This window comes from Entelurus aequoreus, linkage group LG04 (assembly GCF_033978785.1).
Source record: "Entelurus aequoreus isolate RoL-2023_Sb linkage group LG04, RoL_Eaeq_v1.1, whole genome shotgun sequence".
NCBI lineage: Eukaryota > Metazoa > Chordata > Actinopteri > Syngnathiformes > Syngnathidae > Entelurus > Entelurus aequoreus.
The window spans coordinates 14,621,174-14,643,956 of NC_084734.1; the positions used below are offsets into that span (position 1 = coordinate 14,621,174).

The 22,783-nt window shown below is 39.6% G+C and overlaps 1 protein-coding gene across 2 annotated transcripts in view; it reads right to left on the bottom strand.

The window, feature by feature from the left end:
• The window catches only part of kdrl (kinase insert domain receptor like), a 234,004-nt gene that overhangs the window by 67,253 nt on the left and 143,968 nt on the right, over nt 1-22,783 (bottom strand). For both annotated transcript variants that reach the window (XM_062044282.1, XM_062044281.1), the window contains 4 exons: nt 17,513-17,617; nt 3,151-3,264; nt 366-454; nt 151-304 (listed from right to left, as the gene is read on the bottom strand). In XM_062044282.1, the coding sequence (XP_061900266.1) occupies nt 151-304; nt 366-454; nt 3,151-3,264; nt 17,513-17,617 (462 nt within the window). The remainder of the gene's footprint in view (nt 1-150; nt 305-365; nt 455-3,150; nt 3,265-17,512; nt 17,618-22,783) is intronic.

The following is a 22,783-nucleotide window of genomic DNA, read 5'->3' on the forward strand; positions in this document are numbered from 1 at the left end:
TAACACCTCCGCAGCGAGAGGGGCGAGATGCAGGGGGTCGGCACAGGAAATAAACACGCCTCCAGACCCAGTGGAGGTTTGTTGCGGTGATTGTACTGCTGGACGGGAGGAGGAAACGTCCCATCAGAGCTGGTGAACGGAATGCTTTACCTTCTTCCTCTTCCTCCGAGTCGCAGTAGCTCTTGTCCTCGATAAAACCCGAGCTGGCCGAGCTCCCCGTGCTGGCCACGCTCTCCAGGCGGCGCTTCATCAGCTCGCTCAGCTCGCAGCCCGTGTCCGGCGACACCCCCTTGCCGTCTTGTCTCTGAACAGAAAACGCGGCGTTTAAACGTGGCCCCGCGACACGTCCCGGGTTTGAGACTCACCTTGTAGACGACAAAGTCCTCCCTCTTGCCTCTCAGGTAGTTGGACAGGTTGCCGTATTTGCAGAACTCCACGATCATCATCAACGGCCCTGTTTACACGGATCATTTCTTTACAGAGATGAAAGGTAAAGCCGTGCGCTTAATTTGTGGTACACATGTTGCTGTGTTTAAAGAATATCATTTGAATCGCCACTACACGACGAAGCACGGGGAAAAATACCGGAATCTGTCTGATGAAGGGCGCGCAAGGGAGGCTGATGCGTTGATGGTAAAACTGCAAACCCAACAAGGACTTTTTGCCAAATTTCACACCCCCAGATATGCAGCCGTCAGGACAAGTTTCGTCATTTCTCACAAAATCGCCAGAAAAAGTAAGGCGTTTTCTGACGGAGAGTTTATGAAGGAGTGCTTATTGGACTCTGTTGCGCCGATATGCCCGGAGAAGAGGGGCACATTTGAGAACGTGTCACTCTCCCGACGCACTGTAACGAGGTGGGTTGAGACCATCGCTGGAAACTTGGAGCTTCAGCTGAAGAACAGAACGGCCGACTTTGACTGTTTTTTGCAGGCTTTGGATGAGAGCTGCGATGTACGTGACACCGCCCCAGCTGCTCATCTTCTTACGTGGGATAACTGCAGACTTTCAAATCACGGAGGAGCTGGCAGCCATGCAGTCAATTAAAGAGACAACCACAGGTAATGACGTGTTCACATAGGTAAATGAGTGTTTGGACATGTTAGGACTGAAATGGGACAAGCTGGCAGGTGTGACAACAGATGGTTGTCCAAATCTGACGGGGGAAAAATGTTGGACTTTTAAAGAGGATGCAGGATAAAGTGACAGAAATTGACATTTTTGCATTGTATTATACATCAGGAAGTGTAGTGTAAGACAGTGTTATAAATAAAACCATCAAAAGCAATCTGCTTTTGTATAAAGTTAAGTTAGGTTAAATTAAATGATTATTATTATTATTAGTAGTATTTATCTTACGGTATATCAAAAATAATTTGAGCAAAATTTAATTGAAATATTGTCGGTGTGGCCCTCCAGCAGTGCTTGGGTTGCTCATGCGGCCCCCGGTAAAAATTAATTGCCCACCCCTGTCATAGATCCATAAGACTGTGCTGTATTAGGGATGTCCCCACACTGTAAAAACTGCAATCTAAGTAAGATGAAATATCTCAAATAAGAGTGATATTTGCTTATTTTCTGTCTGATTAGACAATTCTTCTCACTAAGCAGATTTTATGTTAGAGTGTTTTACTTGTTTTAAGTGTTTTGGTCCTAAATGTATTTTGATACTTTTCGAAACAAAGGGGACCACAAAAAAATTGCATTACTGGCTTTATTTGAACAAAAAATCTTAGGGTACATTAAACATATGTTTATTATTGTAATTTAGTCCTTAAATAAAATAGTGAACATACTAGACAACTTGTCTTTTAGTAGTAAGTAAACAAACAAAGACTCCTAATTAGTCTGCTGACGTATGCAGTAACATATTGTGTCATTTATCTACCTATTATTTTGTCTACATTATAAAGGACAAACTGTAAAAATTTATTATTAATCTACTTGTTCATTTACTGTTAATATCTGCTTATTTTCTGTTTCAACATGTTCTATCTACACTTTTGTTAAAATGTAATAATCACTTATTCTTCTCTTCTTTGATACTTTACATTAGTTTTGGATGATACCACAAGTTTAGGTATCGATCCGATACCAAGTAGTTACAGGATCATACGTTGGTCATATTCAAAGTCCTCATGTGTCCAGGGACGTATTTACTGACTTTATAAACATACCGGTAATATGATTTTTTTAAAAAAAAAAGGAAAATTATCGGTTTAATCATAGTATCGACTAGATACGCTCTTGTACTGGGTATCATGTCAGGTGTAGATCCACCCATGGCGTTTGTTTACATTCAGGCGGTGCTAGCTTTTGTTAGCGGTGACGCCGGTGAGCTATTGTATCCTCCCACGGTGTGTAGTGAAGCATGTTCAGCTATTCCTCGTCCTCCAGTGATAATGCTACTTCTAAGAAACTCACTTTATTCGTCTTTAGCCGCTAGCTAGCGAGCCATGTCTTAAAGCACCTCTTCCTGAGGGTGTTTCAGTGTTATAACTTCACCTCTATCTTTACTTTGTCTCCCTTTTCTGTCTACACACTGTGTCTGCTTGTAAGTACTCTGTGTGTGTGTGCGCTGCCGAACATGCTCCTCTGCTCGTAAACCCGTCAATAAATAAATTGGAAACCGGTACTTTTCAAACAGAGTATAGTACCGTTTTTGATTCATTAGTACAGCGATACTATACTAGTACCGTACAACCCTATATCAGAGTACAGCATATTTAAGGGGTCAAGCAAACCTGTGAAGCTCATGGAGAGAATGCCAAGAGTGTGCAAAGGGTGGCTATTTTGAAAAAACTAGAATATTAAACATGTTTTCAGTTATTTCACCTTTTTTTTTTGTTAAGTACATAACTCCACATGTGTTCATTCATAGTTTTGATGTGACAATCTACAATGTAAATAGTCATGGAAATAAAGAACACACATTGAATGTGTCCTGTACTGTATGAGCTATGGAAGTTTAACGTTCTGAATGGAATTATGGAAATAAATACACTTTTCCGTGATATTCTAATTTTTTGGAAAGGGTCTGTACATGGCGTTATAGACTTTAGGCCGTATCACAAGTGTCTCTTCCTGTGTAGGTTGTAAAGACCGCCATGACCACGTGAACAGTCAAATTGACAAGTGAGGAGAACTCACCTCCAGGCTTGGTGCACGCTCCCAGGAGGTTGACCACATTGAGGTGGTGGCCAATGTGGATCAGGATCTTTAACTCTGACATCAGGGCTTTGCGCTCGTTGGACGTGGCGCCACCTGTGAGAGACACATCATTTAGAGCGCTTTTGTACACAGACATCTCGTTAGCTCTGCTCCCGCCATTAATGTGTAGCTGCTTTGAAGTCGAACTGTATAATATGGAACTGACATCACACGGACAAAGATAAGACCTTCTGGAGGAAAGTTCTGTGGTCAGATGAAACAAAAATGGCGCTGTTTGGAGGAGAAAAGGTGAGACCTTTAATCCCAGGAGCACCATACCTACCGTCAAGCATGGTGGTGGTAGCATTTGTCATGATCTGTGGTCTAGATCATGTTTTTTCTGTCATGATCTGTGGTCTGGATCATGTTTCTGTCATGATCTGTGGTCTGGATCATGTTTTTGTTATTTTCTGTTAGTTTTAGGACTCCATGAGTTCCTGTTTTTGTGCACCCTTGTTTGTTTTTAGTTTCCATGACGACTTATGATTTTCACCTGCCTCTTGCGTTCGGGACACACCTGTCTCTAATTAAGAGACTATTATTATTTAATAAAAAATGTACCCCGCAGTGAGCTGCGACCCCCCTCATGACAGAATGACGCCAGCATTCACTTCTTCCGCAACTGACCACGAGGAGATGGAGACGCGCTGGCGAAGGTGGAAGCCAGCCAGAAAGGCTTCGTTTCGCCGTCAGGACGCGTCTCCATCTCCTCGTGGTCAGTTGCGGAAGAACTGAATGCTGGCATCATTCTGTCATGAGGGGGGTCGCAGCTCACTGGGGGGTACATTTTTTAAATTAAATAATAGTCTCTTGATTAGAGACAGGTGTGTCCCGAACGCAAGAGGCAGGTGAAAATCATAAGTCGTCATGGAAACTAAAACAAACAAGGGTGCACAAAAACAGGAACTCATGGAGTACTAAAACTAACAGAAAATAACAAAAACATGATCCAGACCACAGATCATGACAGTATTATGCTCTGGGCCTGTTTGGCTGCCAATGGAACTGGTGCTTTACAGAGAGTAAATAGGACAATGAAAAAGGGAGGATTACCTCAAAATTCTTCAGGACAACCTAAAACCATCAGCCCGGAGGTTGGGTCTTGGGCACAGTTGGATGTTCCAACAGAAGCAGCCTCAGTGATGTTAACTAGGGAACTCCCAAATAAATAGAGGAGTACGTGGGACTGTACCTTAGAGCGTAGGGTGAAACTGTAACTGAGTGTACAGCCCCAAACGTTTCTCCTCATGAGCAAAATTGAACTCTTGTCTCTGCCTGTTTCCTTCTTCTTGTCTTGTGCAATATATAGTTAAGATACATAATATAATCTCAGGCACAATTGGGTACTAACCATAATGAACCAGAATGAAACAACTTAGTGTACAATTTCCACTCTCGCTGGGATGCCGACCGATGGGACGCTCACATAATTTCGTTTGGATGAAGATTCAGTCGCAATCCCTTATGAAGGGTTAAAAAAAACAGCGTCTTTTTCGCCATCTCAGGTGGTGTGAAAGTCGACCAGCCTGTCGGTCCATGGCCACATTTGACTACTACCAGGTGAGAGATGCATAAATTATAATCTAAAATTCACTTTTATCAAGTTTGAGATGAAGCAAAAGCAGTGTAAGTTAGCATTAGCTCACCGCTAAAATAGACCATCTGCGTTAGCACTTATAATAACAATATCCCTCTTATTTGGTACATTTTCAGGTCATGAGGTGTAAATAGAGTATTGGTGGCTGCCGCGGAACGGGGTTTGCAAGGACCGGCCTCGAAGACAGCGACAGGTGAGTGGATGGCCCAGGTGGGCCTTGTTATCTAATCACCTGTCGCCTTTATTAGCAGCAGCCGGCATGAGACACGATGTTGGAGTTGGAGTGGGAGCCAGAGAGAGAGAGAGACACGACCAAAGAAAAATACATTTTGCTGGAAACCAAAAGGCTCTCAACATTTATGCAAATAAAACAGTGTTGTACCCTGAAATCCGGGCTCTCGTGGCAGTGTGTGGTGGTCCGAGGAACCCACTAGAGATGTTTTTTTTAAATTTATTTTTTTATTTTTTTCATAAAGAAATACAATCATGTGTGCTTACGGACTGTATCCCTGCAGACTGTATTGATCTATATTGATATATAATGTATATATTGTGTTTTTTATGTTGATTTAATAAAAAATAAAAAATAAATAAATAAAAAATAAAAAATACATATTTTATTTCCGGTACCAAATCGGTCAGCGGACCAGTACCGGGCCGCGGCCCGGTGGTTGGGGACCACTGTTTTAGAGGGTTTCATGGTCGTAATAGAGGACCCTCATCTGATGACTCAATTGTTACACTGCAAAAAGTCAGTGTTCAAAAACAAGAAAAAATAAAATAAAATTAGGGGTATTTTATTTGAACTAAGCAAAATTATCTGCCAATAAAACAAGAAAATTCGGCTTGTCAAGACTTTCCAAAACAAGTAAAATTAGCTAACCTCACATGAACCCAAAAATACCTTAAAATAAGTATATTCTCACTAATAACAAGTGCACTTTTCTTGGTAGAAAAAAAAAAAAAACGGTACCTGGAAGGGTCTCAGTCATAAAAAATGATAGAAATAAGTCATAAATTATTATTTTTTCATTTGACACTTGAATCTCGAGATCAACTTCAGGTCTGTCTGTCGTTATAACGTTTTTTTAAATGTTGTTTTTATGTTAATGCCCTTTTATGTCAAAACCCTTATTTATATGGCAAACACACAAACTATGCAACATTTCCCCCCCAAAACATTTCAAAGTGGAATATTTGATGTGAAGTAATTGGAACCTTAAATAGCTCAATAATTCATATCAATAAAAAAAGAAAAACAACAAGTGTTGAAAATAAGCCAAATTTATATTTTTTTTTTACTGTTAACGCTTAAGTCTGTAGATCTGTTGATTATAAGATTTTATAATCAACATATTTTATAATAACAGTCCGCATGGCAGCTTTGTGTTATTAGTGTCAACATTGCAACTTTTTCTTGTTACATTTTACCTGTTTACTCTTTTATTACACTTTTTCATGTTTTACATTTTTATTGTAGTATTTTCAGAATGTGCCGGGGGGCCGTTAACAAATTAGCTGGGGGCCACATATGGCTCTCAACATTTATGCAAATAAAACAGTGTTGTACCCTGAAATCCGGGCTCTCGTGGCAGTGTGTGGTGGTCCGAGGAACCCACTAGAGATGTTTTTTTTAAATGTATTTTTTTATTTTTTTCATAAAGAAATACAATCATGTGTGCTTACGGACTGTATCCCTGCAGACTGTATTGATCTATATTGATATATAATGTATACATTGTGTTTTTTATGTTGATTTAATAAAAAAAACAGAAAATAAGACAGAAAATAAGCAAATATCACCCTTATTTGAGATATTTAATCTTAATTAGATTTCAGTTTTTGCAGTGTAGATATTTATTTACAATTTAGAATGCATTAAAAAAAAAAAAACGCAAAACACAGACGCTTTCCTTTACTGATAACTTTGGAATTTAATTTTCTGCCTTCGTTAAAAGCTAATGCGGAAAGATGGATAAGCGTGATTTACGGCGATCACGGACTGAGCGAGGATTCTACAAGTTTTTATGTTGCGCGGCCCTGCCAGATATTTACGAGTTTAAGGATAAAGCAGTCGGGGAGTCGACTTGAAGAGTCCCGCTGTTTTCCATTAAAGTTGACCTACAGCTAACAAGTCTAGAGAGTGTGCTTCATGCCCAAACATGACGGATTCACAATACATCTCACAAACACGCCAACATGTTTTAGCACCGGCGTCATCTACACATCTACAGCCGCGTGATTTGAACTTAATGAAAAAGACTCCACATAAGCCGGGGGTCTGGGGGCCGCAGGTCCTGCCAGGCGGGAGGACTATGGGGGACCAATTTTATAGCCAATTTCTGTCTTTTCGACTCCCTCTCAACTTCTGTGTTTAAAGAATTTAAAAATGATGAACAAAACTAAATACATACCCCAGTCATCCAAATGAATCACTATGTCTGTTTCAGTCACTATGTTATTTATGTTCACATCCACGGGAACCACATGGGTTAGCCTACTCTATACAGTATTTACAACATTACTAGTGTTCACTTCACAGTCACACATGGTTCATCTAGTTATTTACATTATTTACACATTACTATGTCTGTTTCAGTCACTATGTTATTTAGTCACTACAGTAATTACAACTTGTGTCCACATCCACAGGAACCACATGGGTTAGCCTACTCTATACCGTATTTACAACATTACTAGTGTTCACTTCACAGCTACAGATGGTTAATCTAGTTATTGACATTATTTACACATTACTCTGTCTGTTTCAGTCACTATGTTATTTAGTCACTACAGTAATTATGTTCACATCCACAGGAACCACATGGGTTAGCCTACTCTATACAGTATTTACAACCTTAGTAATGTTCACTTCACAGCCACAGATGGTTCATATAGTTATTTACATTACTTACACATTACTTTGTCTGTTTCAGTCACTATGTTATTTAGTCACTACAGTAATTACAACTTGTGTTCACATCCACAGGAACCACATGGGTTAGCCTACTCTATACAGTATTTACAACATTACTAGTGTTCACTTCACAGCCACACATGGTTCATCTAGTTATTTACATTATTTACACATTGCTTTGTCTGTTTCAGTCACTATGTTATTTAGTCACTACAGTAATTACAACTTGTGTTCACATCCACAGGAACCACATGGGTTAGCCTACTCTATACCGTATTTACAACATTACTAGTGTTCACTTCACAGCTACAGATGGTTAATCTAGTTATTGACATTATTTACACATTACTTTGTCTGTTTCAGTCACTATGTTATTTAGTCACTACAGTAATTATGTTCACATCCACAGGAACCACATGGGTTAGCCTACTCTATACCGTATTTACAACATTACTAGTGTTCACTTCACAGCTACAGATGGTTAATCTAGTTATTGACATTATTTACACATTACTTTGTCTGTTTCAGTCACTATGTTATTTAGTCACTATAGTAATTATGTTCACATCCACAGGAACCACATGGGTTAGCCTACTCTATACAGTATTTACAACCTTACTAATGTTCACTTCACAGCCACAGATGGTTCATATAGTTATTTACATTATTTACACATTACTTTGTCTGTTTCAGTCACTATGTTATTTAGTCACTACAGTAATTACAACTTGTGTTCACATCCACAGGAACCACATGGGTTAGCCTACTCTATACAGTATTTACAACCTTAGTAATGTTCACTTCACAGCCACAGATGGTTCATATAGTTATTTACATTATTTACACATTACTTTGTCTGTTTCAGTCACTATGTTATTTAGTCACTACAGTAATTACAACTTGTGTTCACATCCACAGGAACCACATGGGTTAGCCTACTCTATACAGTATATACAACCTTACTAGTGTTCACTTCACAGCCACACATGGTTCATCTACTTATTTACATTATTTACACATTACTTTGTCCGTTTCAGTCACTATGTTATTTAGTCACTACAGTAATTATGTTCACATCCACAGGAACCACATGGGTTAGCCTACTCTATACAGTGTTTACAACCTTGATGGTTCATCTAGTTATTGACATTATTTACTTATTACTTTGGCATTTTTGCTTTGATGGCTCTGACATGAGCCTTCCTGGCAAATTTCTGAGCAGCTTGCATTTTCCTTTTTGTTTCTGCTTTAGTGGATTCTGCCTTGGATTTTATAGCCAATTTCTGTCTCTTCGACTCCCTCTCCACTTCTAACTGCTCCAAATGCAAAAATAATAAAGAGTACAAACAATGTTTATTCTATTAAGGTAACTGGCTTTTATCTGGATAGCCATGTGTGATTCATAGCATGAAATAACAAATATCTTGCAGTCACGTTGTTTGTGTTTCAAAATGATTCAAGTCCGTCCTTCGCTCCGAGCAACGTTTGGTAAGTTTTACAATACAACTAAAACAATTCTTACTTACTTAACCGTCCCGTGTGTGATGTCCGTAGGTGTGTTTTCATGCATATTTGTACGTGCTATCGTAATGTAATAACACTAGCGTTGTTAGCGTTAGCTAATATGCTAACATGTTTATAAGTGTTTGTGTTAGTATTAACTTACGATAGCAATCTTTTTGTAATGTTTCAGTTTTGTAAATTCACCAGAACGTCACGATATAGTCTGTTAAGCCGAGTGGAGAGCTAGCTTCCGCAGCTCGTGCGTCCATGACGATGACTTCTGTTTTGTTTGTTTGTTTGTTTGTTGCAGCCTTGCTGCCCCACCCGATCTCTAAGATCAGCCGATCAGCTGCTACTGACGGTCCCTGACACAAGGCTGAAGCTTAGAGGTGACAGAGCTTTCGCCGCTGCTGCTCCCAAGCTCTGGAACGACCTACCTCTGAGTGTTAGACAAGCCTCCTCTCTTCCTGTTTTTAAATCTCTCTTAAAAACATACTTTTTTTTCCATGGCTTTTAACACTGAGTGATATCCATCCTGCAATGGCACCCCATAATACACCTGCTGTGAACCTGTTTTTATGTTTTATTTTTTTATTTTTTTATCGTGTTCTGTTTGTGTTGTGTTGTGTTTGCTCGGTACTCGTATTATCTTTTTAACCTGCCCATTGTACAGCACTTTGGCTACCCCTGTGGTGAATTTTAAATGTGCTTTATAAATAAAGTTGATTTTAATTTGATTTGATTCGTTGGATCAGCCGTTTTACTGCCGTGTTACCGACACCGTTTTTTAACCTGGTTGTTCAGCAATTGAACATGTAAAAATTTGCACACAAAAAAAGCACCATTTAAAGATGTTTTAGTGTTTAAAGAATTGAAAAATGATCAACAAAAATAAATACATACCCCAGTTCAGCTAAATTTGTTGTTTTTTCCCTGACATGGACTTGTTTCTTCAGCATTGTCCACACGTTTAAGTCAGGACTTTGGGAAGGCCATTCTAAAACCTTCATTCTAGCCTGAGTTAGCCATTCCTTTACCACTTTTGACGTGTGTTTGGGGTCATTGTCCTGTTGGAACACCCAACTGCTCCCAAGACTGTCAGGTTCAAACACCGAACTATCGATTCCACAAGACAAGAAGAAGGAATCAGGCAGAGACAGAGTTCAATTTTGCTCATGAGGAGAAACGTTTGGGGCTGTACACTCAGTTACAGTTTCACCCTACGCTCTAAGGTTCAGTCCCACGTGCTCCTCTATTTTCCATTGCCCCATTTACTCTCTGTAAAGCACCAGTTTCATTGGCAGCAAAACAGGCCCAGAGCATAATACTACCACCACCATGCTTGACGGTAGGTGTGGTGTTCCTGGGATTAAAGGCCTCACCTTTTCTCCTCCAAACATATTGCTGGGTATTGTGGCCAAACGGCTCAATTTTTGTTTCATCTGGACATCACATGGACAAAGATAAGACCTTCTGGAGGATGGCTACCAACAAGTATGTGCTCCAATCACTCTATCACAAAAGAAATTAGCCATCCACAAGCTTCTAGCTGAATTTTTGACCACTCCTCTTGACAAAATTGGTGCAGTTCAGCTAAATGTGTTGGTTTTCTAACATGGACTTGTTTCTTCAGCATTGTCCACACGTTTAAGTCAGGACTTTGGGAAGGTCATTCTAAAACCTTCATTCTAGCCTGATTTAGCCATTCCTTTACCACTTTTGAAGTGCGTTTGGTGTCATTGTCCTGTTGGAACACCCAACTGCACCCAAGACCCAACTTCCAGGCTGATGCTGAAGAATTTGGAGGTAATCCTCCTTTTTCCATTGTCCCATTTACTCTCTGTAAAGCAGTGGTCCACAACCTTTTTGTAGCTGCGGACCGGTCAACGCTTGAAAATTTGTCCCACGGACCGGTGGGGGGTGTATTTAATTTTTTTTTTTTTTTAATTTTTTTTTTTACATAAATAAATACAATCAATCAATCAATGTTTATTTATATAGCCCTAAATCACAAGTGTCTCGACTGTATCCCTGCAGACTGTATTGATCTATATTGATATATAATGTATATATTGTGTTTTTTATGTTGATTTCATAAAAAAAAAAAAAAAAAAATAAAAAAAAAAATATATATATATATATATATATTTTTAAATTTTTTTTAAATTTCTTGTGCGGCCCGGTACCAATCGGTCCGCAGCCCGGTGGTTGGGGACCACTGCTGTAAAGCACCAGTTCCATTGGCAGCAAAATAGAGTGTCCGCCCTGAGATCGGTAGGTTGGAGTTCAAATCCCAGCCGAGTCATACCAAAGACTATAAAAATGGGACCCATAACCTCCCTGCTTGGCACTCAGCAACAAAGGGTTGGAGTTGGGGGTTAAATCACCAAAATGATTCCCGGGCGCGGCGCCGCTGCTGCCCACTGCTCCCCAAGGGGATGGGACAAATGCAGAGGACAAATTTCACCACATCTAGTGTGTGTGTGACAATCATTGGTACTTTAATCTTTAATCTTAATCTTAAAACAGGCCCAGAGCATAATACTACCACCACCATGCTTGACGGTAGGTATGGTGTTCCTAGGATTAAAGACCTCACCTTTTTTCCTCCAAACATATTGCTGGGTATTGTGGCCAAATAGCAAAATTTTTGTTCCATCTGACCACAGAACGTTCCTCCAGAAGGTCTTATCTTTGTCCATGTGATGTCAGAAACGAAGAAAAATGGAAAATTGTAAAAAAGATGAATTTCCGATTATAAACGGGAAAATCACATGGCTGTATCTACTAAAAAAACAAAACATCATTCACTAATAAAGATGAAGAGGGCTTAACACAGAAGATGGTTTCCCATAAGAGTGTATTTTACTAGCTGCACTTACCAACCCCGTATCTTGGACAGCCTGGTCGGAAATATGAGCATGTACTCTAAATCTCTCCGTCAATAGCAAAGATGGAGGTCTAACCGCACTCTGTGAAGAACACACTTTGGCTTTGAAGCGATACTCCCTGCAAACATCAGTTGCAGGCGCATGTGGCGTTGTAAATCACGGACTACATCGCCGGCTTGGAAATTGACGGGCGGATTATTATCATCTGCTGCTCACGCGCGTCGACGACGACGTGCCGTTAATGCAAGCCAGTTTATCTCACGTCCCCCTCGGCGTAACCTGAGGAGGTGTTATGAGAACAACAATGGCTTTTTTCATATATTATTATTAGAGATGTCCGATAATGGCTTTTTTGCCGATATCCGATATTGTCCAACTCTTAATTACCGATTCCGATATCAACCGATACCGATAAATACAGTCGTGGAATTAACACATTATTATGCCTAATTTTGTTGTGATGCCCCGCTGGATGCATTAAACAATGTAACAAGGTTTTCCAAAATAAATCAACTCGAGTTATGGTAAAAAAAATGCCAACATGGCACTGCCATATTTATTATTGAAGTCACAAAGTGCAGTATTTTTTTTTTAACATGCCTCAAAACAGCAGCTTGGAATTTGGGACATGCTCTCCCTGAGAGAATATGAGGAGGTTGATGTTGGGAGGTGTATATTGTAGCGTCCCGGAAGAGTTAGTGCTGCAAGGGGTTCTGGGTATTTGTTCTGTTGTGTTTATGTTGTGTTACGGTGCGGATGTTCTCCTGAAATGTGTTTGTCATTCTGGTTTGGTGTGGGTTCACAGTGTGGCACATATTTGTAACAGTGTTAAAGGCCTACTGAAACCCACTACTACCGACCACGCAGTCTGATAGTTTATATATCAATGATGAAATCTTAACATTATAACATGCCAATACGGCCGGGTTAACTTATAAAGTGACATTTTAAATTTGCCGCTAAACTTCCGGTTCGAAACGCCTCTGAGGATGACGTATGCGCGTGACGTAGACCGGCGAACACGGGTTTGCCTTCCACATTGAAGCCAATACGAAAAAGCTCTGTTTTCATTTCATAATTCCACAGTATTCTGGACATCTGTGTTCGTGAATCTGTTGCAATCATGTTCATTGCATTATGGAGAAGGAAGCTGAGCAAGCAAAGAAGAAAGTTGTCGGTGCGAAATGGACGTATTTTTCGAACGTAGTCAGCAACAACAGTACACAGCCGGCGCTTCTTTGTTTACATTCCCGAAAGATGCAGTCAAGATGGAAGAACTCGGATAACAGAGACTCTAACCAGGAGGACTTTTGACTTCGATACACAGACGCCTGTAGAGAACTGGGACAACACAGACTCTTACCAGGATTACTTTGATTTGGATGACAAAGACGCAGACGTGCTACTGTGAGTATGCAGCTTTGGCTTCTAAACATTTGATCGCTCGACCGTATGTGCGCAACTTTTTTTTGCGTATGTACGTAACTTTTTAAAAATATATAAGCTTTATGAACCTTGGGTTAGGTGAACGGTCTTTTGGGCTGAGTGATTGTGTGTGTTGATCAGGTGTTTGAATTGTATTGGCGTGTTCTATGGAGCTAGGAGCTAGCAGAGGAGCTAGGAGCTAGCGTAACAAACACGCAGGTGTTTTTATGCAGGATTAATTTGTGGCATATTAAATATAAGCCTGGTTGTGTTGTGGCTAATAGAGTATATATATGTCTTGTGTTTATTTACTGTTGTAGTCATTCCCAGCTGAATATCAGGTCACCCCCGGCTCTCACAGCATCTTCCCTATCTGAATAGCTTCAACTCCCCACTAGTCCTTCACTTGCACTTTACTCATCCACAAATCTTTCATCCTCGCTCAAATTAATGGGGAAATTGTCGCTTTCTCGGTCCGAATCTCTCTCACTTCATGCGGCCATCATTGTAAACAATAGGGAACTTTGCGTATATGTTCAACTGACTACGTCACGCTACTTCCGGTAGGGGCAAGCCTTTTTTTTAATCAGATACCAAAAGTTGCAATCTTTATCGTCGTTGTTCTATACTAAATCCTTTCAGCAAAAATATGGCAATATCGCGAAATGATCAAGTATGACACATAGAATAGATCTGCTATCCCCGTTTAACTAAAAAAAAATTCATTTCAGTAGGCCTTTAAACTTGTTTATACGGCTACCCTCAGTGTGACCTGTATGGCTGTTGACCAAGTATGCTTTGCATTCACTTGTGAGTGTGTCAAAAGCCGTAGATATTATGTGATTGGGCTGGCACGTAAAGGCAGTGCCTTTAAGGTTTATTGGCGCTCTGCACTTCTCCCTACGTCCGTGTACACAGCGGCATTTTAAAAAGTCATACATTTTACTTTCTGAAACCGATACCGATAATTTCCGATATTACATTTTAAAGCATATATCGGCCGATAATATCGGCAGTCCGATATTATCGAACTTCTCTAATTATTATTATTTTTTCTAAATGTAAAAGACTTCCTTGTGGTCTACATAACATGTGAAGGTGGTTCTTTGCTCAAAATGTTGCATAAATGATGTTTTACGGATCATCTTCAAGGATGTGCCGCTTTGTGGGCGGTCTTATTTACGTGGCTCACCTTCGACAGCGTCTCCTCCCCCGTCATCTTTGTTGTAGCGGTGTAGCGTGCAAGGACGGGAGTGGAAGAAGTGTCAAAAGATGGCGCTAACTGTTTTAATGACATTCAGACTTTACTGCAATCAATAACGGAGCAGCATCTTCTCATCCGTGGCTCATTAGTGCAACAACAACGCCCGAAATGTGTCCCGTGGAAAATCGTCCGACCGGAATCCTCTAATAACTAAAGTTCCTTGGGTGAATAATGTAAACTCACCACACCGGTATGTTTTAGTGCTTTCATGGCGAGTTCACTGACAGATATAAGTAAGAACTTTACATTACTTTATATTAGAAATGGCAACAGCGGAGGATGAATGTCACATAACAAGAAGATTATCGACTACGGCGTCGCCACGGACTACAGTGGCGGACGTGCGCAAATTTTCATGACTCATGCAGATCCCAAATACACATCAGCGTGTACTAGAAGGTAAGAAAAGTTGCTTTTGCATAATACTGCGAAACAAAACGCCAGATAATATGTCTTACCTTATACACACACCATAATAATACTCCTATATTGAAGCACAGTACAATCCATCAAGCGGTGTGGCTTCATAGCTTACCAAAGTCCGACTAAAACATTTTGATAGATTTTCGAGCGCCGTGTGTAATGTTCTATATTTTCAGTGGAACATGTAAACTGTTGGTGTTGTTTACGTGAGTCATATTGGAGTCTACACGTATCTCTCATGTGTGACTGCCATCTACTGGTCACACTTATCATTACACCATGTACCAAATAAAGTAGTTTCCAGGTTGGTAGGCACAACCAAAATGATTCCGTACTTTAGGTGCACCTGGTTAGATAGATAGATTCATTTTCTACCGCTTATCTCAGCTGCATTCGGGCGGAAGGCGGGGTACACCCTGGACAAGTCGCCACCTCATCACAGGGCCAGCACAGATAGACAGACAACATTCTCGTATTATTATAATCAATGACAGCAGTCATTTCCATTTCTAATATAAGTGTTTAGGCCCACTTATAATGACAATAACAAAAAAATATTGTTTTTCATGAACTGTGTACTTGTATTGTTTGTCTGGGTGGAGGTCCCGCTTTGGAAATAATTTGTACCCCTTTCAGACATTCCCTCCATGTTCAAACTGCTTCCACAGTGGAGTGCTTTAAGTCTCGTCTTAAGACCCACTTTTATTCTTTGGCTTTTAACACTACGTGAGTTGTGTGGTCTTCTGTCCTCTGTTGTCCTCTGTGTTCTTTATAAATTTTGATTTCTATTTTACTGTTTTAATTGGTTTTACCCTTTGAAATCGTTTTTTAATCATATTTATTTTTTATATTGTTTTTCTATTCATTTATTTTTTGTTTTTATTCAGTCATTGGTGGAACATAATATTGTTTTTAATACTGTTTTTAATATTGTTTTTAACATGGCTGTGCAGCACTTTGGAAACATTCTTGTTGTGTAAATGTGCTATATAAATAAAGTGGATTGGATTGGATTGCATTTAGTTCCCATTAAAACATTCACATGTTGCACAATGAGATGTAAGCAGGGGATCATGTGTACATTCCTGCAACTTCCTGTTTGTAAAAAATATATTTTTATTAGTATTTATTTAATATACACTACCGTTCAAAAGTTTGGGGTCACATTGAAATGTCCTTATTTTTGAAGGAAAAGCACTGTACTTTTCAATGAAGATAATTTTAAACTAGTCTTAACTTTAAAGAAGTACACTCTATACATTGCTAATGTGGTAAATGACTATTCTAGCTGCAAATGTCTGGTTTTTGGTGCAATATCTACATAGGTGTATAGAGGCCCATTTCCAGCAACTATCACTCCAGTGTTCTAATGGTACAATGTGTTTGCTCATTGGCTCAGAAGCCTAATTGATGATTAGAAAACCCTTGTGCAATCATGTTCACACATCTGAAAACAGACCTTCCTTTGAGCAGATTGAGTTTCTGGAGCATCACATTTGTGGGGTCAATTAAACGCTCAAAATGGCCAGAAAAAGAGAACTTTCATCTGAAACTCCACAGTCTATTCTTGTTCTTAGAAATGAAGGCTATTCCACAAAATTGTTTGGGTGACCCCAAACTTTTGAACGGTAGTGTACTAACAGCATTTCATGATTAATATTTATAAATTAAGATTCCTAATAAATGACACTAGAATAAGCACACATTTGATTGGTAAATCATAGTGTAACGACCTGGAATGACACTTTAAGTGTGGTGTTGGAGTTGTCCGACTTTTTGTGTGTCTGTAAACGCATCGCTGGCTAAGTGCCATATGTGCATGTGTTGGCGCAAGTGAGAAAGAGCGAGCGGCTGCTGTTGATATAACAAAGTAGCTTTTGGTCTGGTTTGTACTGCAGAAAATGACCAGTTTTGCTAGATATAATTTTTTTTACTAAGGTTTTGGTGATGTGTTCATGGCCGACAATAAAGAGTTTTGCTCAGTAAAGTGATGGATGGAATTCATGTCCTCAAAGCGTCTCGACAGACGTTACAATATTTGAACAATGATGACGAAAACTGTTTTCTCTGTCGAAAATTGTTTTGCGCTTATTTTTTTATTTGATTTTGTGCGCGGCATAGATTTGCCGTGCGCAGAGGACGCTTGAGCAGTGCGCATTTGCACAGGCGGCGCACCTTAGAGGGAACGTTGTAAGGCGCACTGTCGAGTTTTGAGAAAATAAAAGGATTTTAAGTGCGCCTTATAGTCAGGAAATATACAGTAGTGGAAAAACATTCCCAACCTTTCAGCATCTTGACGGCGACGGTCTTGCAGGTGGAGAGTTTGTCAATCCCAAAGGCAGAAGCCTCCACCACTTTCCCAAAAGCACCGTGGCCAAGAGTTTTGCCTGAAAAAAGAAAGAAGAAGATGTGTCAGAATTAGTCGAGTCTAATTACTGCAGTATCCTACTTTTATTTGTTTATATTAAGTTTGTTAATGTATCTGTTTAGACCAGACCTGGGCAAATTAAGGCCCCGGGGGCCACATGCGGCCCGTTGAGCTTTTCAATCTGGCCCGCCGGACATTCCCAAATAATAGTTTTAGATGTTAAGATGGAAAGTGTAGCTGCCTTTATGATGTGCAGTCATGTTTTCTAATGACCGGAAGTCTTCAACTATACTAAGTCTTTCAATGCTTGGAATCTGCATGATATACTAGTTACTATGGTCATCTAATTAGTTACTATGGTCATCTAATTACTTACTATGGTCACTATGAGGTATCTCAGATTGTAGGTGGGTTTTTTTTCACTATGTTTGTTGCATTTTGGTTGCATTTCGGTTGATTGTAAAATATGTTGTCAATATTCAGTGTTTTATCACTCATAGTTAATATTGTAAAACCCACATTCGTTAAAGGCCTACTGAAAGCCACTACTACCGACCACGCAGTCTGATAGTTTATACATCAATGATGAAATCTTAACATTGCAACACATGCCAATACGGCCGGGGTAGATTAGTAAAGTGCAATTTTAAATTTCCTGCCACACTTCCGGTTGAAAACGTCTAAATAAGATGACGTATGCGCGTGACGTCAATGGTTGATACAGAAGTATTCGGACCCATTGAATCCAATACAAAAAAGCTCTGTTTTCATCCCAAAATTCCACAGTATTCTGGACATCTGTGTTGGTGAATCTTTTGCAATTTGTTTAATGAACAATGGAGACTGCAAAGAAGAAAGCTGTAGGTGGGATCGGTGTATTAGCGGCGGACTACAGCAACACAACCAGGAGGACTTTGAGTTGGATAGCAGACGCGCTACCGTGAGTACAGCTTTGGCTTCCAAACATTTGATCGCATGCCCGTACGTGCGTGTCGCTATTTGCATGTCACGTACGTAACTTTGGGGAAATATGTTTCTTGCCGACTCTGATGGCGGCCGGGGTGTCGTGGAAAGCTACAACGCCCGCCGCCGCCGTCTCGTGGCTAAGTCAGCTTCAATTGCGTCGTTAGCAACAGCATTGTTAAGCTTCGCCAAGCTGGAAATTATTAACCGTGTATTTATATGTCCATGGTTCAATAATATTGTTGATCTTCTGTCTATCCTTCCAGTCAGGGGCTTATTTATTTTGTTTCTATCTGTATTTGAGCCCGATGCTATCACGTTAGCTCCGTAGCTAAAGAGCTTCGCCGATGTATTGTCGTGGAGATAAAAGTCACTGTGAATGTCCATTTCGCGTTCTCGACTCTCATTTTCAAGAGGATATAGTATCCGAGGTGGTTTAAAATACAAATCCGTGATCCACAAAAGAAAAAGGAGAAAGTGTGGAATCCAATGAGCCATTTTACCTAAGTTACGGTCAGAGCGAAAAAAGATACGTCCTGCAATGCCTCTCTAGTCCTTCACTCTCACTTTCCCCATCCACAAATCTTTCATCCTCGCTCAAATTAATGGGGTAATCGTCGCTTTCTCGGTCCGAATCTCTCTCGCTGCATTGTAAACAATGGGGAAATGTGAGGAGTCCTTCCTCCGGTGACGTCACGCTACTTCCGGTACAGGCAAGGCTTTTTTTTTTTTATCAGCGACCAAAAGTTGCAAACTTTATCGTCGTCGTTCTCTACTAAATCCTAAAATATGGCAATATCGCGAAATGATCAAGTATGACACATAGAATGGATCTGCTATCCCCGTTTAAATAAAAAAAATTCATTTCAGTAGGCCTTTAATTTTCATGAACATTCTGGGCGTCTCATTCAGTAAAAATATGTCTAATTCCATTCCGTTTTTTAAGGCGATCTGTCATAATGTTTTTAGCTTTCAATCATTATTGTGAGGTTTTGTATTAGTGTTCCTAAAAATAGATATACCGGCCCCCAGACACACTTGTTTATCTAAATCTGGCCCCCCGAGTAGAATAATTGCCCAGGCCTGGTTTAGAGTAACCATTGACTGGAAATGAGTCAACACACAGACATTTATGTCTAAATAGCCGAATGCAGCTGAGATAGGCTCCAGCACCCCCCGCCACCCCAAAAGGGACAAGCGGTAGAAAATGGATGGATGGGTGGATGGATAGCTGGCAACACAAGAGAGTAGCAAGAGAATTGTGCCTGGGGCTGCATGAAAGCTGCTGCCGCTGGAGAGACAACAAGTTATAGAAGCCGAGTGCTAAACGGATGCAGCTTCATTGAAACGCTGCAGCACAGGTGTCAAAGTCAAGGCCCCCGGGGGCCACATCTGGCCCGCCTCATCATTTTATCTGGAAATGATATGTGTCAATAAAGTTCTTCATATTTTCTCACTAAATGTAACAGATTTTTTTCATTTTGACAGAAAAAAATATATGCACTGCTTGAAATTGCATACCTTTTTAAACTTTAATAGTATAGATCCATCCATCCATCCATTTTCTACCGCTTATTCCCTTCGGGGTCGCGGGGGGCGCTGGAGCCTATCTCAGCTACAATCGGGCGGAAGGCGGGGTACACCCTGGACAAGGTGCCACCTCATCGCAGGGCCAATAGTATAGATTATTGCAACAAATAGTACAGTATATTATCATATTTTCCAAACATTTTTATTGTCTAAATCAGGGGTCACCAACCTTTTTGAAACCAAGAGCTACTTCTTGGGTACTGATTAATGCGAAGGGCTACCAGTTTGATACAAACTTAAATAAATTGCCAGAAATAGCCAATTTGCTCAATTTACCTTTAACTCTATGCTATTATTAATAATTAATGATATTTATCTTTGTGGAAACACTGATCATCTTAATGATTTCTCACATTAAATATATATAGAAACAGATAAATATCAATATGCAACACTTTTTAAAAATATTTTCCTCTAAGTGCACATTTTTCAAATTGAACATTTTCAAATGATCACTTCTAAGACAGTCTTGTGAAATCACAATATCCCATTTTAACTAGCTAGCCACTAACATTTTTTTTTAACAAATCATGAATTACTTTGCACCATGTTTGTACAAATAATAACTCATGTAAAACAAAAACAAAAAATTATGGAACATCATTAGTAATTTTTCCTGATTAAGATTCATTTTAGAATTTTGATGACATGTTTTAAATAGGTTAAAATCCAATCTGCACTTTTTTTTAGAATATATAACAAATTGGACCAAGCTATATTTCTAACAAAGACAAATCATTATTTCTTCTAGATTTTCCAGAACAAAAATTTTAAAAGAAATTCAAAAGACTTTGAAATAAGATTTAAATTTGATTCTACAGATTTTCTAGATTTGCCAGAATATTTTTTTTGAATTTTAATCATAATAAGTTTGAAGAAATATTTCACAAATATTCTTCGTCGAAAAAACAGAAGCTAAAATGAAGAATTAAATTAAAATGTATTTATTATTCTTTACAATAAAAAAAAAAATACTTGAACATTGATTTAAATTGTCAGGAAAGAAGAGGAAGGAATTTAAAAGGTCAAAAGGTATATGTGTTTAAAAATCCTAAAATCATTTTTAAGGTTGTATTTTTTTCTCTAAAATTGTCTTTCTGAAAGTTATAAGAAGCAAAGTAAAAAAATAAATGAATTTATTCAAACAAGTGAAGACCCAGTCTTTAAAATATTTTCTTGCATTTTCAAATTCTATTTGAGTTTTGTCTCTCTTACAATTAAAAATGTCGAGCAAAGCGAGACCAGCTTGCTAGTTGTGGGGAGGCGGGGCCGGCGGACCGACGGCGCCCGCTCCAAGATGGCGGCGAGGAGGCGTGGACGAGCGAGCGGCAAGGTATAAGCAATCAGCATAAGGTGCGTGGAGCGCGCAGCTGTGGACAGTGCGATCCTCTCAGACCGTATAGAAGGGTGAGAGACGTGAACATCAAGTGAGGAGACGGAGAAAGACGGCGGACGGGAGGAAACCATTCGTGTGCTCACGTGAGAAAAAAGGCAGCTGCTGAAAAGCACGCAAAAGACTCTGATTGAAATAATAAAGAAATCTAAACCGTCTCAGACAATGTCTTCCCTGGGTGGTCCTGAGAACCCGCACGACAGTTAGGACTGTCACACTAGTAAATAAATACAATTTAAAAAATAGAGGCAGCTCACTGGTAAGTGCTGCTATTTGAGCTATTTTTAGAACAGGCCAGCGGGCTACTCATCTGGTCCTTACGGGCTACCTGGTGCCCGCGGGCACCGCGTTGGTGACTCCTGGTCTAAATAAAAGTACTTCACTTTACAGCAAACTACCCATCAAATTAATAAAAAATAATATTCCAAGACTAGGCCAAAAGTATATCAAGGGTAATTTCTGTAATAAAGTCCCTTGAAAGGATATAATCAAATGGTCGCTCAAGTGCGAGGGGTGCACTAATGGCACCTCCATCCATCCTTTTTCTACCGCTTGTCCCTTCCGGGGTCATATTGTATGGAAATCATTTTAAATTGAGGCCGACTCAAATCGATTGAACCGAGGTTAAGAACCACCGGCCTACATTAAACCGGTCCCTGGTGCAAAAAAAGGTTGGGGACCCCTGGTCTACATAACATGTAATGGTGGTTCCTCGGTCAAAATGTTGCATAGATGATGTTTTACACATCATCTTCAAGCTGCTTTTGTGGGCGGTCCTATTTACGTGCCTCCACTTCAACTGCCTCTTCTCCCCGACATCTTTGTAGTAGTTTTTAGCGCTTCCATATGGAGTCTACTGACAGATATAAGCTAGAACAGGGGTCACCAACGGGGGCACCAGGTAGCCCGTAAGGACCAGATGAGTAGCTCGCTGGCCTGTTCTAAAAATAGCTCAAATAGCAGCACTTACCAGTGAGCTGCCTCTATTTTTTAAATTTTATTTATTTACTAGCAAGCTGGTCTCGCTTTGCCCGACATTTTTAATTCTAAGAGAGACAAAACTCAAATAGAATTTGAAAATCCAAGAAAATATTTTAAAGGCGTGGTCTTCACTTGTTTAAATAAATTCATTAATTTTTTTTACTCTGCTTCTTATAACTTTCAGAAAGACAATTTTAGAGAAAAAATACAACCTTAAAAATGATTTTAGGATTTTTAAACACATATACCTTTTTACCT